Source organism: Spermophilus citellus, assembly GCF_964194105.1.
Source record: "Spermophilus citellus genome assembly, chromosome: 4".
Classification (NCBI taxonomy): domain Eukaryota; kingdom Metazoa; phylum Chordata; class Mammalia; order Rodentia; family Sciuridae; genus Spermophilus; species Spermophilus citellus.
Genome location: NC_138185.1, coordinates 109,962,619 through 109,979,337, shown reverse-complemented (window position 1 = coordinate 109,979,337; position 16,719 = coordinate 109,962,619). Strand labels below are relative to the sequence as shown.

Below are 16,719 nucleotides of genomic sequence, written 5' to 3'. Positions count from 1 at the left end.
CTTTTTTTCCATAAACAATTTGGCACCAGGGGAATCTTAGAGATGATCTAGTTCAAAACGGGAAACGGTCCCATACCTTTGATCTCTTGATTTCTCAATCAGCTACTCTTCATTCAGGAAATATTTATTAAGAACCTACTATGTGCCAAATACTCTGCTATTTCCAGTACATAATCCTACTAATGCTGAAAATTAAGACAAAAGGCAATCTTAGAGAATTCTAGAAGTTTGTTGGTAGTAAGGAACTATTATTTAAAATTGGATGATTAAATTACTAGCTCATTACCTTCCCTGACTTCTACAAAGACTATTTTGCACTTTTGTGAATTGTCATTGTTTCAAAGCCTTCGGGGGGCGGGGGGGATATAGTGTGTGCTCCTAGATGTCCAATGAGCTGGGGAAAAGTGGCTTTCACTGAGGATGGTTTTGCTCCTACAGGGGACATTAGGCGATATTTGGAGGCTATTTTTTTCCCTCATGGAGAGGGAAGTATGATAATATCTAACAGGTAGAAGTCAAGATGCTGCTTATAACACACATGACAGCCTCCACAAGAAAGAGCCTTCAGGGCCAGAATGTCAGCAGAACTGGAGTTGAGAAACCCTAGCTATGAGGAGGAAGAGCAGGCAGGGAGGTGAGATTCTGGGCTTCCAGACTCTGGCTTCCCTTCTTCAATCAAAGATATTTTGCTTTTCTCATTTATAAGCTTATGCAAAACTTGTACATGAAGTTTTGTTTCAAAAAAATGATATTCCTACTTTAAAAAGTTGAAAAGCACTTTGGTAAAAGATGATAACTCTTCACTGTTGTATAATTAGTAATTGGAACAAATCAAACTAGGCCTAGATGAGACCGGATGGGGGCAATCAGAGGTAAACTGGCAGCATCTACGTGAACCTCAATCTTGACTTCCCAGGACTCTGTACCCACTTCCCTCTCAACATTTGCAGGCTATATGGAAGTGTTTGATTGTGTCAGTCTTCCATTTAGAACAGAAGTTAGCAACGTTTTTCTGTAAAAGGCCAGAGCATAAATATTTAGGCTTTGTGGACAATACTATCCATTTTGCAACTACCCAGCCTTGCCATTGTAAACCAAAAGCCGTCATACAAGCAAACAAATGGGAGAGTCCATGTCCCAATGAATCTTTATTTACAAAAACAAATGGTGGGCCAGATTTGTTCTGGAAGCTGTAGTGTGCTGACCCCTGATTTCAGCTGTGAGTAGGAACCATGTTTGTTTCACCTTCTCGTCTGACCTGCCTAACCTTATATTGGCACACAGCTGGGGTTGGCTCGGGAAACATTTGTCCAATAATACTGGGGTCAATTGTACAAGCACAAACACTAGCAGATTCTAATGAGAATAACAATTTGGAAAAGATCCTCCATCTAGTACTTCTCAGGGAGTTTCCTGTATATTGTTTAACTATTTCCCTACGTGGAACATTTAGGATGCTTCCAATTTTCCATTATTCATAATATTATGATGCACTCTTTTATAGTTAAGTTGTTGGCATCATTTCTTATCATTTCTTCAGCATGAATTCCTAGAAGAAGAATTGATTGCATCAAGCAGTCTATATTGCTAAATTTCTTTCCAAGAAGGTGCTATTGATCTACATTCCTAACACTAAATGAGAGAGAGATTTATCATGCAAAGGATTTCTTTCAACAGAAGGTTATGAATAGAAGTTTTGGCCTCCATATATATTGCCATGAATTATCTCACCATAAATAAAAGTAAATCGGTGTTAAGTAAGAGTCCTTTTAATATTCTTCCACTCTGTTGTAATGACATGATTGTTAATGCATGTTGTATTACCTGTGGAGATCATCTAACCAGCCAGTTGAGGTTACCCTGGCTCGTGTGTTTATGGAGAACACACAGAAACATCTGCTTCCCATAAGGGAATCAGACCTCCACTATCTGCCTGGCACCAGCCTGCCTACCATGATGGACAGAGGCCTCCTCCCTGTGAAATTCACCACCAAATATGTCATCCAGATTACTCATTTCCCTCAGGAAATTTCATTTAGGTTAATTTTGACACACAATTGGGAGTAATTCTTAAGTAATTTCTCTTATGATAGCTTGCAACATGTAAAAATTTCCTACAACTTAGTGCAAAAAAAAAAATCACAGGAAAAACACTAAAGATGTCTGATATTTGTCCAATCCCTTTGCAACAGCAAGAAATGCCTCTTCAGAACTAAAATACATGGTGAGCAAAAAACATCAAATGAGGTAGATCAGGGAATAGCGTTCTCTCTGGCTTTTCTCAGTACTATTGAAACAGGAAGAGCATAAAGTTCTTGCCTTAGTAGTCAACCATGACTTTTTTTCTTTTTTCTTTTTATTTTATCTTCAGAATTTTCTCAATTTATCCAAGTGAAAAAGAATTTTTCTGACTGAGAAGTAATAGAAAATGCTATGCAAATAGAGGCAGGCACAGTGATTTCATGATAATGATATTTACTTAAAAGTGGCTATATCCCAGAAAAAAATCAGATCTATGAAGATAATGATAACTAAACCCAGCATTCTCTGAGAAGTCACCATACTGAAGCATTCTGCTCTAAGTACTTTTCATGTTTGCCTCATTTGATCCTTCCAACAGTCTGAACAGGTAGATAGTACACCATGCCCAGTCACATTTAAAAAAAAAAAAAAAGTAGAGGCTCACATCATCTCATTGACTTGCCCAAAGAGACAGCACTTACAAGAGCCAGTTCAACAACCTGGGTCTGGCAGACTCTGGTGCCAAACTTTAGCACCTATTGAAGATGCTTTGGTGGTGCCCCTGAAAGAATTTGAAAATAGGCCACCATTATTAAGTCACCTACATCAGAGGCTAGTTGATCAGTCTTCTGAAACACAAACCAAAATTCAGGACAGATTCAATTTTGAATATTGTGCCTGGAAAGATCTGGAGGGTGGTGGAACTGTTTTCAGCACCCCAGAGGGAAGTGACCCATAGAGCATCACATGGCAAGTCAGGCACTGGGACAGGACTACACCCAGCCTTCCTGGTTCCTGGCCCATCGTTCTTTCCATCATTTTAAATTGCTTTCCCTGCTAAATGACATCAGCTGCACTTATCAATTACATAGCAGTGTTCTAGAAGAGAACATCAGCTGCTTTAAAGAAAACAACATAGCATATGATCTAGGCATGTGATAATGCCCAAATAAATGCATATAAAAATTGGAAAAATCCAAATAAGCTCCAATTTTGAGTTAATGGTATAATACTGATGTCAATGGTGTACATCATTTAGACAATGCCATTAAGTTAAATAAGAAATTAATGTAACAGGAAGATGAGCTAAAATATTTACTCACTTACTATGCGTAGAGTATAATATTAAAACAGCCAAAATGGGAGAGATGCATGATGTGGTGGGTCCTTTCCAAGACTAGAAGAGGTGGTGACAGAGTCACTTCTGGGCCAAGCTCTCCCCAGTGCTCATTGAACTTGTTTTCTACACCTAGGTCACTGCCACCATCTGCTCCTTCCACAAAGTTAGAACCCTCAGTGTGACCACTGATTCTCTGACCTCCAGCCTTCACATAATGGCTCAAAGTGTGGGCTCTGGTTTGGGACCTGAGTTCAAATCCAGACTCCCCCTTTTCTAGCAGCATGGCCATGGCCAAGGTACCTAACCTCTCTCTTAAGTCTTAGTTCCTTATAGTTTTCAGCCTCTCAAGACCGCTTTTAAGATTAAATGAGAAAGACAGATGTTTAGAGGTCCTTGGAATATATAGTTAAGACCCTGTGAGCATTAGACATGGTGATGTCGAGGGGATGGGGAGGGGAAGAGGAAGGGTCAGGCTCCCTTCCTTCTCTCCTGACCTATGGGTCACCAAAGCCTCTTCACTGTGTTCCCCAAACTTCTCTCAAACCTTCTCCTTCCATCCCCATTCCCCTAATTTAGGCTGAGATATTGCAACTCCTCCCGACTATGTATACTCAGTGATTCATGAATAACTTTCTAAAGGAGATCTGATCTTCCACCAGCATGGCATAGAGGATGCAGAGAGTGGTTGGTGCCTGATGGCTTGTGATTATCTGTGTAACTATCTAATTGCCTATTAGGCTCAAATTCCCCAAGGCAGGATTTGTGTCTGATTCAGGTTGAGAGTCCCCAGATTGCTGGCCTCATGTAGTCACTCAAATAAAATACATTTGTGTGTTTAGATCTTGTCATGGTTGGTCTTTCTGGTCATTCAACCCAAAGGTAATTTTCTCAGCCAATCCAAATCATGTCCAATTATATCAGATTGAATTCTTCATTTGATCCTTATAACAGCCCTATGCGAAGGGATAATTGTCACGTGTAATTTGCCGTGGCCTCAGCTAAAAAATAAAGGTCTTAAAAACATATCATCTTCCCGGTTGTCATTCTAGGGTTGTCCTTTCTGCTTTGTGAAGTGGATGTGGGTATTTTGTAAGTTCATTGTAACTCAGTCTCTCAGAGACCTTGGCAGCCATTAGAACACTCAAAGGGTATTTCCACACTTCAGGGAAGGTTTGCATACCCCTCATCCAACTTTTGTTTTGAGAAGCAAGCTGTGGGTGATCAGAGTCCAAGATGGGACTGAGGAGACAGACTGTCACTGTTAAATTTTGGCATCACTTGTGGGGCCACACCTTTTCCTGAAGTCAGCTTCCAGGAAACAGGGACATTGAGTAGGGAAAGTTACTACAAGCCTCTGTCCCCATGTCTAGATTCATCCAGAGTGACCATGTGGTATAGCAGATCTGGTGCAGTGTCCATCAGACTCTGCACAGTATTTGAATGTAATATCTGATTTATAAGATCAACTAACGTGGGCTGGGGATGTAGCTCAAGCGGTAGCGCGCTCGCCTGGCATGCGTGCGACCCGGGTTCGATTCTCAGCACCGCATACCAACAAAGATGTTGTGTCCGCAGAGAACTAAAAAATAAATATTAAAAATTCTCTCTCTCTCTCTCTCTCTCTCTCTCTCTCTCTCTCTCTCTCTCTCTCTCTCCTCTCTCACTCTCTCTTAAAAAAAAAAAAAAAAAAAGATCAACTAACGTTTTGTCTGTGTCTGTGGTTGTCTAAAGTGATGCAAGTTTGTGTGATTTCCTTGTGATGATCCCATTCTAACTGAACTGGGGCCAAGGGTTGATGTGATAATCTGTTTCAGCTTTGGTGACTCTTGTTCATTTGTGAAATATCCTCTACACCCCATTGACAAGAGAGATTCACTCAACTGCCTACTTACCACCACCACCACCACCACCTCCATTAGAATGGACCCCCTCCACACTGCAGCCAAAGTTATAATCTGTAAACAGGTCTAAGCATGGCCCTCCCTTTCTTCAGACATCCAGTGGTTGGTTCCATAGGATAAGATTCTAATTCTTCACCCTGGCAAACAAGATTCTTAAATTCAGCTGAATTCTTCAGCCTCGTTCCATTCCTCCCAGCATCCCTACCCGTTAGCTTTGTCATTCTGTGAGCTTTCTTTGCTCTTGATTTCTCTGCCTTGCACACATGACCCAAGAGAATGAGCTCAGGCTGGGACATATTGGGCCTAGGGTTAGCAGGAATGAAACAGAAATTGGGAAAAGGGAGGAGGGTGAGATGTAATCATACAGTGTAAAAATGAGTGCTGATGGAAGACATTTTCCTTATTTTCATGTTAAAATGTTCATGGGGCAGGGGCAAGAAATATTTGAGGGAGGAGAAATATATAGCAAATATGGCATTTTGAAAGGCTAATTGGGTTTGGATGAACATATTGAGATGATATTCTATTATTGTCAGAAATAATGCTTTACAGAGAGGCTATTTGTGAAGCAAGACCAGTTATTATTGATGGATTGATGTGCACATAGGAATATGGAAGCAATAATGCAGAATACAGTGCCTGCAGAAAGATGTCAATCAAACATGAAATTAGAGGGGCAAGAATGAATGAACCCCTTTTGATTTGACCCTGCCTACAGGATTTGACCTGTAGGACCCACATAAACAGATCCAGGGTTGTTTAACCAAGTCTAAAGTGTGCTGTGGATAGTTTGATGATCACATTGTCCCTCAGAATGGTCTGATAATTACTCTTAGAATTCAAGAACCAAGACAAACCTGTCACTCAGCAAGCATATGTCTCAAGTTTTAAAATAACATTCTAATTTCAGCATCTTTCTGTATCCCCACAACTCAGTGAATAATCTTGTAATCCCAATATTTCACCATTGAAACTACAGTCTACTTACTTCCCATGGAAATGTGACAAAATTCTTTGCTCATACCATGAGTCCCAATTTGAGGTTTGGGAAACATGATCGAGAGCCCTATGGAATGAGCTCCAGAAATAGAGAAAGATATTTTATGAAGATTATTCCATTCTGTTTCAAAGTTTGATTTTTTTTTCAATGCAAAATAAAATTTTCCCAACAGGAACACGGGGGTGGGAGTGGAAAAAGCCAAAAGATCTTAAATGAGTAATGGAAATTCTTTGGGGAGATAATTCAGGAAAGACAGAGTTCCTTTAAACAAGACTAACTGTACAAAGAGCACTCCATTATTTGGAAGCTTACCATCTTCTTTGTTGGTGTTTCTGGCCTTTTGCTCCAGGAAAAGCACTTTGGGGTAATCAAGCAAAATTCCTGCTGCTTGACTCTCCAGAGCCAGTTATCAGTAAAGATTCAGATCTCAGACTATTTAATTTCCTAAGAAACTGGGTCAGGGAACACGACTTTGGGGTGGGATACTTTGCTATGTACTTGTAGCATCTATAATTTGGAACAGAAGATTTGGAGGCCAACCTCAATTTTAAGTGTGGTACTTAAAAAAAAAAAAAAGATTCCAAAAAAATTCTTCATTTGAAATGTACAGCATGGAGCATCCTTGGCCTCCCATAGTCCAGTAAAGATTCTCAGAACAACTTCACTGTCCAACCTGTAAAAAATAGATTTCTATCCCCTATCTCTTCTCTGTTCTTTTCCCTTGTGTTATTTTTCTCCTGATCACTTACCACCACCAAATGTACTGTTTTATTTACTTCTTTATTGTCTGCGGCCCTCACCCTGCCCTTGGAATGTATATTTTCACAATAGCAAAAAAAAAAAAAAAAGACAGTTTTTGCCCAGAGTAGGTGCTCTGTGAATATCTGTTGAGTGACAGCTAGCATGAACTCGCTAATCTGCCAGTGCAAGGGCAGCAGGAATGTCAGTTTGAGTCCTGCCAGTAGATCTTCAGTTGTCCCTCTCCCTTGGTCTTCTGGGTGCTTCTGGTACATGCTACAAGAATCTCTTTTGTCTTACCTCTTTGCAGAGCATTGGCTGTGACGACTACCTAGGCTCCGATAAAGTCGTGGACAAATGCGGGGTATGCGGAGGCGATAACACGGGCTGTCAGGTGGTGTCTGGGGTGTTTAAGCATGCCCTTACCAGCCTGGGATACCACCGCGTTGTGGAGATTCCCCAAGGAGCCACAAAAATCAACATCACTGAGATGCACAAAAGCAACAACTACTTGGGTAAGCTTGGTCTTTTTCCAGAGGAAATCATCTGTCGCTGCAGGTTGAAATTTTCCTTCCAGGGTTGTGAGATGGACATGGTGGTATCCGGAGGCCTTGGGACATTTATAAAGTTCCACTGGGGAACCCCCAAGCACCACCTGGCCTTCCCCCAAATGAGAAAGAGAGGGAAAATCCTTCTTGCAAGTAAATGTAGGACACAGATACATTTAAACCAGCCGTTGTTCCACCTGAGAGAAACATGGTAATGACTACATTGACCCTCTGAGATGGGAAGGTCTCTTTATAGAACCAGTAGGTCTGCTGGTCTTCATTCTGTTGGGGAGTGAGGTGGCCAGAGGCAGTTGAAGATGTCCTAAAGCCGATGTCCTTCTCTTCTTTCTTTCTGCTTCACGGGCCATTAGTGGTATGTGTATCTTCCAGACAGCTGTAGAACACTTCAGCAATCATGTTGAGCAATATCATCAATATTGAAGGCTGTTTTTAATCTACTCTCCTGCCAAAGGAGATCTTCATTGATATTTACTTCCGGGTTTCCAGGCCATTTACATTCCATCTGGTACAAACCAGTCATAAGAATTTGATTTTGCTGATTTCCAATTCGTGTAAGCATGTACAAATCAGTTAAAGAGATAATATAAGGAAGCCATTTTTAAAGTCGTTAAGTGAAGAGCAATATTTTTTATTTTTAATTATTCATTGATTAGGAATTTATCTAACACAAACTATGTGCCAGGCAATATTCTTAAGGCTCTCCGTGTATAAAATCTTGAACCCTCTCAACATCCCTAGGGCATAGGATCTCTTCCCAGCCCCATTTTACAGATAAGAAAATACACACAGGTAGGTTATTGCAACTTGCCAAGCTCACACAGCCAGAAAGAAGTGGAGCTGGGATTTGAACCCAAGCAGTCCAGGTAGGGTAGTCTAAAAGATAACACCCAAGAGCAGTTTCAGATCCTCAGTTCCCCTGGTACACTATTGGGCATACAATATTGATTGCATCCATTGAAAGACCATTAATTTTTCAACTTTCAAGTACCAGAATCACCCCAGAAGATTATTCCAGACCCAGGACCTCCACCTTATTCTGCAGTTCTTCCTTCCCCGCCCAGCCAAATGTAGACAAAGCTAACTCCACTTGATTTTATTGGCTGGAGGAGGAAGGATGGCAGATGTGTCTCTGAGACAAACCCAATTAAAGCAGAAAACTGTTATATTTGCTCTGGCAAATCCAGGAGCCACCAAAATGGCAGAATGCCTAGTTTCCCAGTGAGTGGTTCATATGTTATTTTTAATAGCAAGAGAAAAAAAAATACTCATTTCTTTTGTACTTTTTTTTTATGAGATCATATCTCAGTAAACATCCTGTCTCCTAGAATGGAAATTGTCCTTCCTGGGATGATTTGAAGTACGATTGTATTCAAATGCTCCCACAAACAATGCCACTTTTGATTAGCTTTGTGTGTGATAGCAGATTTTCCCTGGCTGTACTTGGTCCTATTCCATAAGCACTTTTTGGGTAGTATACTTGAAGACAAAATAGATATTCTGAGTGACTATCCACTAGGTGCCCGAACGGAAACAGCTCTCAGGGCTTTGGTGTTTCCATCTGGAGTATGGGAATCAGAATCTTAACCTCATTAGCAGTCATGGGAATCAGTAGGATAACAGATGCTCAACAGAGCCCCTGACACTTGTTAAGCAGTCGGCACTGCCTTTCTTTTGTCTCAGCCCCTGTCAGGACGTCAAAACTTCATAAAATAAAAATTCCCTCTCCCCATAAAAGAGATGAAGAAGGGGAAAAGAGAGAATGGAAGTAGCAAAAGGAATGGGAGGGTGATTCAGGAAGTCAGGTTAAACTTTCCAAGCCCTTAGACCAGTGGGATGCACAAGAAAGCCATAGTGTCCATGACAGCGTTACATGATGCCACATGGGCTAGGAAAGAGCGGAAACAGCGGCGGACTCTAGAGAAAGGAGACTCCGGGATGACGAATGGAGCTTCCATTCTAGCACCATGTCACCCAGGAGGCTCTGTTGAACTTATATCACCTGGATGCACCTGCAAATTGCATTTTCTGTAAAATTTGACTTCATACACAACATTGTCTCATCCATGTGAATAAGTTTATTCTATAGAATAGGCAATCTAAAGGATATTAATTGCTCACATTTTATATTGTCACTTTTAAAAATTGCACGACTTTTAACAAGTTTTTTCAGTTTTCCTGTTGTTTTCCAGAATTATCTTTAGTTATTTGTAAAAGCATTGAAACTTTCCTTGTGAACTAGCTGATATTCTTTAGTGACTGAATCCCTAAACTTGATAGCAATAGAAAATAGATTCCCATAAAAACAGTCCGACTTGTATCTTGTATTTTTAGTGCTAGAGATATAGGTATAATAATCTCATTTTTAAAAGATTTCTCAAGTTTTCAATATTTAAATAACCTACCCTACTCATATGGATAATGATAGTGCTCAAGTGCTCATACCATACACCATATTGAAGATATATATATATATGATACTTTAGTCTCCAAAGCAATTTCAGGTGTATCTTCTGCCTTTTCAAACTGAACATTGCTTACTTTGCTTGATTAAAAAAGAATTTGGAGTTACTAAAGTTACAATTATAGAGTTTGGGTATGAAAACTGTAATTTAAAAATCAAAAACAAAATAGAAGGAGGCATGTACATCAGAGATCTTGGCTTATATGTTAATAGCAATGGCACATTAAACTTTACTTTGAGTTTGGCCAACAAAATCAGACCTGCCAGCCTCAGATTCTGGTCCCTGCCCTATTATAGGAGGACTGGCCACGCAGAGCTGGAGGAGGTGGTCAGCTCATTATGTCACGATGTTACTGTTTTCTCTGAGCAAATCTGGCATTTAGTGGCATGCACATTTTAGGAGATAGAATGTTTAATCATCTCATTTGAGCTTCAAAATTCTGTGTTTATTTGAATTTGTTTACATCCTCCAAAATTTAGACTGTTTAATGAGTTCTGGATTCTAGAACTCTCTTTTTCTGTTGTTAAGCTATGAATTCTCCCTCTGTGAATTATTCTCAATACTGCTATTTGGGGGGAAAAGTTGAATCTGATTATTTAAATGATTGACAGTTTATATTACTTTTTTCTTCCTTAATAGGATGTTTTAAAATTATTTTAGCTGAACTATCCAAGTTTGACATAGTTCAGTCAGTTCAGTTTACTAATGTCATTATGCAACAGTTAAGAAATCAGACATGAAAGCATACCAAGCAGAAATTGATTATTCAGAACATTACCACCTGCCAACATGTTACATTGTCAAAAAGTTGTAGACTTGGAAGGAATTTTTGAAGGTCTGTAAGCTTTTAAAAATAAATTGACAATACATTTACTTTTAAGCCTGTTATCATAAAATTTTTAAACAATAAAAATGTTCAGCATTTTAAAAGGAAGAAGTATCATGGATCACCTATTATTTTCAAACTTTGTTAGGTGAGCAGCTTTCTATATGGGGAAAGATTACAAGGTTTAAATAATGTGGTGTCTTAAGTCTGTTTGACAATTCATCCCAAGAAATTTTTTTTCATGTGTGTTGTTAAATTTTCAAATGATACAGCCAATCTAGAGCAAAAAGATAAAATCCCTCTTGCTGGGAATCCTACACTTGTTCTCTGTCCTCAACTGTAAATACAAAGGTAAATAGCTACTGTTAGCAGCTCAGTGTGTCTTATCCAGCCCTTGATACAAATGAAAATATACATTTTCTAAAGTTGATATTATTATACCTACTTTTTTAAATTGCTACATTGATATCTTGGGTATCTTTTCATATCAATACATATAAAGCTGATTCATTGTTGTTGTTTTTTTTGTTTTGTTTTGTTTTTGAGTGCAGAGTATTCTATATAGAAAATGTAATATAACGTATTTAGGTTCTTCTCTATTGGGGGATGTTTAGATTGTCTTCAGTTTTCTAATATTGCAAAAATATTTTAGTTTGGGACTCAAGATGGCAGGCTGAACACATGAGTGTTTCTTCCCCTTCTCCCAAGATTCCATCAAAATAAGACTAAAGGAAAAAAATATAGAGATATATAACCTATAATCAGCAGGCTGCCCAGAAAGGTGGCGTCTATGCACAAATGATTGTAACAAATTTCTGAAATTCAGAAGGCAGATGGACAAAGGTTCATTAACAGGACAGGGCAGTGGCATCACAGGCTCAGTGAGCAGAGGGCATTGTGCTGAGGCGGGACCTGTGGGACAGAGCTTAGGAGCCACTGAGCCTGGGAGGAAGGAGGTAATGTGGAAGGATTCATAAGCATACCAAACTTTGATTTCTTCTGAAAAAAACTAAAGATGAAACAGGCACCCACACACACACACAAAACCACACACACACACACGCACTCTCTCTCTCTCTCTCTCTCTCTCTCACACACACACACACACACACACACACACACACACACATTCAGAATGTGGCATTTACCTCCTCATCAAGAAACTGAAGAAAGTAGGGCATGGGTGAGGAGTTGATGCTCCAAGTACAGATGTCAGTATTGGTTCTGGAATTGGAAAAAGGAGCCGTTACGACTGGGACCACATTTCCTCACTCTCTGGAAATTGGCCTGCTAACAAGGCCTAATAATGGAGTGAGGGGGGAAGTTCTCAGGCAGCCTTCTCATGGTTCTTGTCTTACATATCAGTGGATAACTGAAAATAGCATGAATGAACAACTAAGGGTCATTAGACATTTTTTTTGAAGCCTATAGAATGAACAAGAAAACCCAAGGTAAATAACTGGAAAAGTTGTTTCTGGAAGAAACAGTGAGTTCTTGGAGAAGAAAAGTTAAAGAAAGGTTCTCTAACACGGAATGCTTCCATAAATATCTTAATACGTATATCCTTTCATACTTACATAAATATTTCTGTAGGATAGATTCCTAGAAGAAGAATTTGCAGGTCAAATGGCACACAAAATTCTGAAAGCCAAAGCAAAATTCCTTTCCAAAGTAGTTGTACCAATTTACATTCTCACCAAAATTATATAAAAGAGCCCTTGTTCCACACCCTTACCAACATGAATGTGCTGAGTTTCCAGCTCTGTAAATTCTTTTTCTAAAATTTTTATTATTAGTTGTTCAATCTGTAAATTCTTTCTATTTGCATTTTTCTGATGGACTTTTATCATTCTTTGTACTCCTATGAGCTTGCCATTTTGTTGCTTTCAGAATTTATTTTTTCCATATTTTTGTTGGTGCATTATAGTTGAACATAATGGTGGGAGTTGTTACATGCCATACTTGTACATGATATAACAATATAATTTGAGTTTGCCATTTTTAAGTTGTTTGTAGTTTCCTTACTAGTTTTAAGAACTTAGATATGCTATGAGTAATCACTTTCTGCTTATATCTATTGAAAGTATTATAGTCTTTGTCTTAGGTTACTGAAAATGTTTAATCTTTATGTAGTCAAGTCTGTCAATCATTTTTTATGGCTTATAGGTTTTATATTACTTAGGAATACCTACCTACCTCCAAAATCATAAAATTATTCTCTAAGTAGTATTCTATTACCTTTATGGTTATATTTTTGTATTTAAATATATAATGCATCTGGAATCTGCCGCAGTCTGGCTGGGCACAATTCAGGAGCCACTTGTCAAAAGAAATGAACTTTATTTTTAGAACTACAAACGCCAAACAAAACAGCTCCTCAGGAAAAAACCCTCAGAACCCAACTGCCACCACCGGCTTCCCACAAGCCTCTCACCCACACAAGCCTCACCACCTCCCACAATCCTCCTGCTCTTGAGGCCGATTGGCTGGGTCGCATGGGCAGAGCCAAAGAAGTCCCCCAATGAGCAGCTCCGTGGTCTGAAAGGGCAGGGAAACAGCCCAATGAACATCACCGCAGAGGAGCCAATCAGCTAGATGTTGCTGGGGCCGCTGTGAGCCAATCATCAGCTTTGCAGTCTGAAGGGCGGGGAAACAGCCCAATGAACATCACCGCAGAGGAGCCAATCAGCTAGATGTTGCTGGGCCGCTGTGAACCAATCATCAGCCGGCAGCTGGAAGTTTGCTGGCAGCTGGAAGTTTGCTGGGGCCCCTTTGGCTGTGGCTCTCAACATCTCCCCCTCTCTGTTTAAACAACAAGCATGTGGCTTAGGGACCGTGCCTGCCTTAGGTTGTCCAATACTACATATGGTCCTTACACGTCTTGGGATGAGCTGACCTCAGGGCGTCAGCCTCCTGTCTTAGGTTGGTACCATTGTAATTGGATCTTACCTATCATTGACTACCGGTCCAGTATACAGCCACACCTGTGGAGAGGTCTTTGTCATGACAAGCAGAAGGGAGGAAGATACACCAAGCCAATTGACGGCTCTTGTTGGAAAAATTGTACCACCGATGACATCATCAGCAAAAATACCCCAACATTACCACAAGTCGTTGCACCAACAGATAGTTCACAATGCATACAAGTGAGTTCACAATGCTTACAAGTGACACATAGTTTAGGCAAGTTCTGCAAGCAGTTCAGTGATGGCTATTGCAGAAACTGTAGATTAGTTTTATCTTTGTCTTCACCGGCACTGGGATGAAGATAGGAATTCTGGCAATAATGGCTAAAGAAAAAATTGTGTAACATTCCAAAAGGCACTAAAAGAAAACAATTTTCTGAACAATTTACATTATCTTGAAGAGAATTATTAAATATAATGAAAAGGAAAGGTGAAAGTAAACAAACAGATCTGTTAACCTCCTTTTTTGTTTACATATTAAAACAATCCTTAACAGTTATTTACCCACATGAATAAAAAAAATATTTGGATCCATTTTTTCATGAGCGCTCATCATATATGATATATGGACATACGTACATTCAAACATATAACACAAAACACAAGTGTGCACACATAATATAATACATACAACACATAACATAATAGTAAAGGCCTTATAACTTTTTACAGGTGAAACCTCCATTGCAATGTTTAAAAACTCTATAGTCAAAAAAAAAAATAGAACTGATCAGCAAAACTTAACCTAGGTCTGTATGACCTCAAAAAACAAAATAGAACTTCATGATATGGGAAAGGGCAATAATAAATTGATATTGAAAAAAGCATCCTGGTTCTGTCGCAGATGTAAGGATAGCCAAACTGGAGTTATGGATATCAGCTGTTATGGATTTGAGCCAAATCATCTTCTTTTTGGTCTGTAGAAATTGCTTTAGTTAATCTCTCTGGAATCCAAATCGGCTGCTGTTCTCCCTGTGGAAACACACAAACAGGCCCCCGACTCCAGACAATCACTGGGTCAGGACCTTGGTTAATCTCTCTGGAATCCAAATCGGCTGCTGTTCTTCCTGTGGAAACACACAAACAGACCCCCGACTCCAGACAATTACTGGGTCAGGACCTTTCCATTGTCCTGTTAGAATATCTTTCCAAAGTACCTTGGGCTTATGTACATTTTTTGGACACATATGCCTTTCTGCAGCACTAAGTCCTGATGAATCCAAATTTTAAAAGTTTAGAGTAAAAAGGGTTATTTTAAGTTTATCTTTGGGGAATATATACCCCTTCCCAATTCCGTCTTTTTGCTTTAATAAGTACATTTTAATAGTTTGATGAGCTCTTTCAACTATGCCTTGTCCCTGTGGATTGTATGGGATTCCTGTTATATGAGTAATGCCAAATGATGAGCAAAATTGTTTAAAAGAGGTAGAAGTATAACCAGGGGCATTATCTGTTTTTAACTGTTTTGGAACACCCACAGTAGCAAAGTTTTGTAAGCAATGAGCTATAATATCTTTAGTTTTTTCTCCGGCATGAAGGGAGCCCATCAAAAATCCAGAAGAAGTATCAACTGTAACATGCAAATATTTTAATTTTCCAAATTCTGGCAAGTGTGTGACGTCCATCTGCCAAATATGGTTAGGTATCAATCCTCTAGGATTGACTCCAAGATTAACTTGTGGTAAAAAGGTCACACAATTTTGACATTGTTTTATTTTTTGTCTAGCTTGTTCCTTAGTTATTTTAAAGACCCATACTGGTCTTTCTGATTTCCATGTAATTTTTATTGTCTCAGTGGCCCTTTGTGAAAACCCAATCCATGTCTGTCTGTTCCTTGATCTATTTGTATTGGTGCTGCTATACCTTGTTCTTGTTTTTCTAATCTTTTTCCTTTCCTAAAACCTTGTCTAGCCATAATAGTGGGTGCATTTTGATTGATATTATTTGTTAATGTCAAACCTAATTGATCTAAGACATCTCATCCCCATAAATTTACAGGAAGATGATCCAATACATATGCCTGTATAGTTCCTTCACATCCTTCAGGATCCTTCCAATCTAATACCATTGCACTTCTATGGGGATTAGTCGCCCCTCCTAGGCCTCGAAGCGTTTGAGTGGCTTGTTGTAATGGCCAATGTTTTGGCCATTCTTGACGAGAGATGATGCTAAGGTCTGCACCTGTATCCAGTAGCCCATTAAATTCATGTCCTTGAATATTTAGTTTTAGCATGGGGCGAGAATCTAAATTTAAAGAAAGCATAGCCCAATCTACACCCATAGAGCCTAATCCCTTGGAACCTCTTTCTACAGCATGACTGGAAAATTTATCATGTAGGCTTGGTATTATTAGTAACTGTGCTATTCTATCTCCTGGTGAAATTACTGATATACCCTTTGGAGAACTGGCTATAATTTTTATTTCACCTTCATAATCGGGATCAATTACCCCAGGACTTATCAAAATTCCTTTTAGAGTAGAAGAGCTGCGTCCCAATAATAAGCCTACTGTTCCTTTGGGAAGAGGTCCTTTTACCCCTGTGGGAATGATTTGAACTCCCATCTCTGGAGTTAGTACTGATCTGGCGGAGGCGCAGATGTCCAACCCTGCGCTCCCTCTGGTTTGTCTGATGAGGGATCTGATGGACAATGTGTCCTGGGCACTACCCTGATGGGGTTGCTGGGTTCCTCCAGTGCTCCGTATATTTGTGGTTTTGGGCCCCGTAGCATTGGGCCCCCCTGTCCATTTTTTGGCAACAGAGCCCCGTGCCTTTGTCCACAATATTGTGGATAAACACCTTGTCCTTGTTCGTTTTTTGATAATGGAGTACCCTCTATGGTGGTTTGAGAATGGCATTCATTAGCCCAGTGTAATGGAGTACCCTCTATGGTGGTT

The 16,719-nt window shown here is 39.6% G+C and overlaps 1 protein-coding gene across 2 annotated transcripts in view; it reads left to right on the top strand.

Moving 5' to 3' along the window:
- The window catches only part of THSD4 (thrombospondin type 1 domain containing 4), a 630,142-nt gene that overhangs the window by 497,529 nt on the left and 115,894 nt on the right, over positions 1–16,719 (top strand). For both annotated transcript variants that reach the window (XM_081289549.1, XM_081289550.1), the window contains one exon: positions 7,311–7,515. In XM_081289549.1, the coding sequence (XP_081145675.1) occupies positions 7,311–7,515 (205 nt within the window). The remainder of the gene's footprint in view (positions 1–7,310; positions 7,516–16,719) is intronic.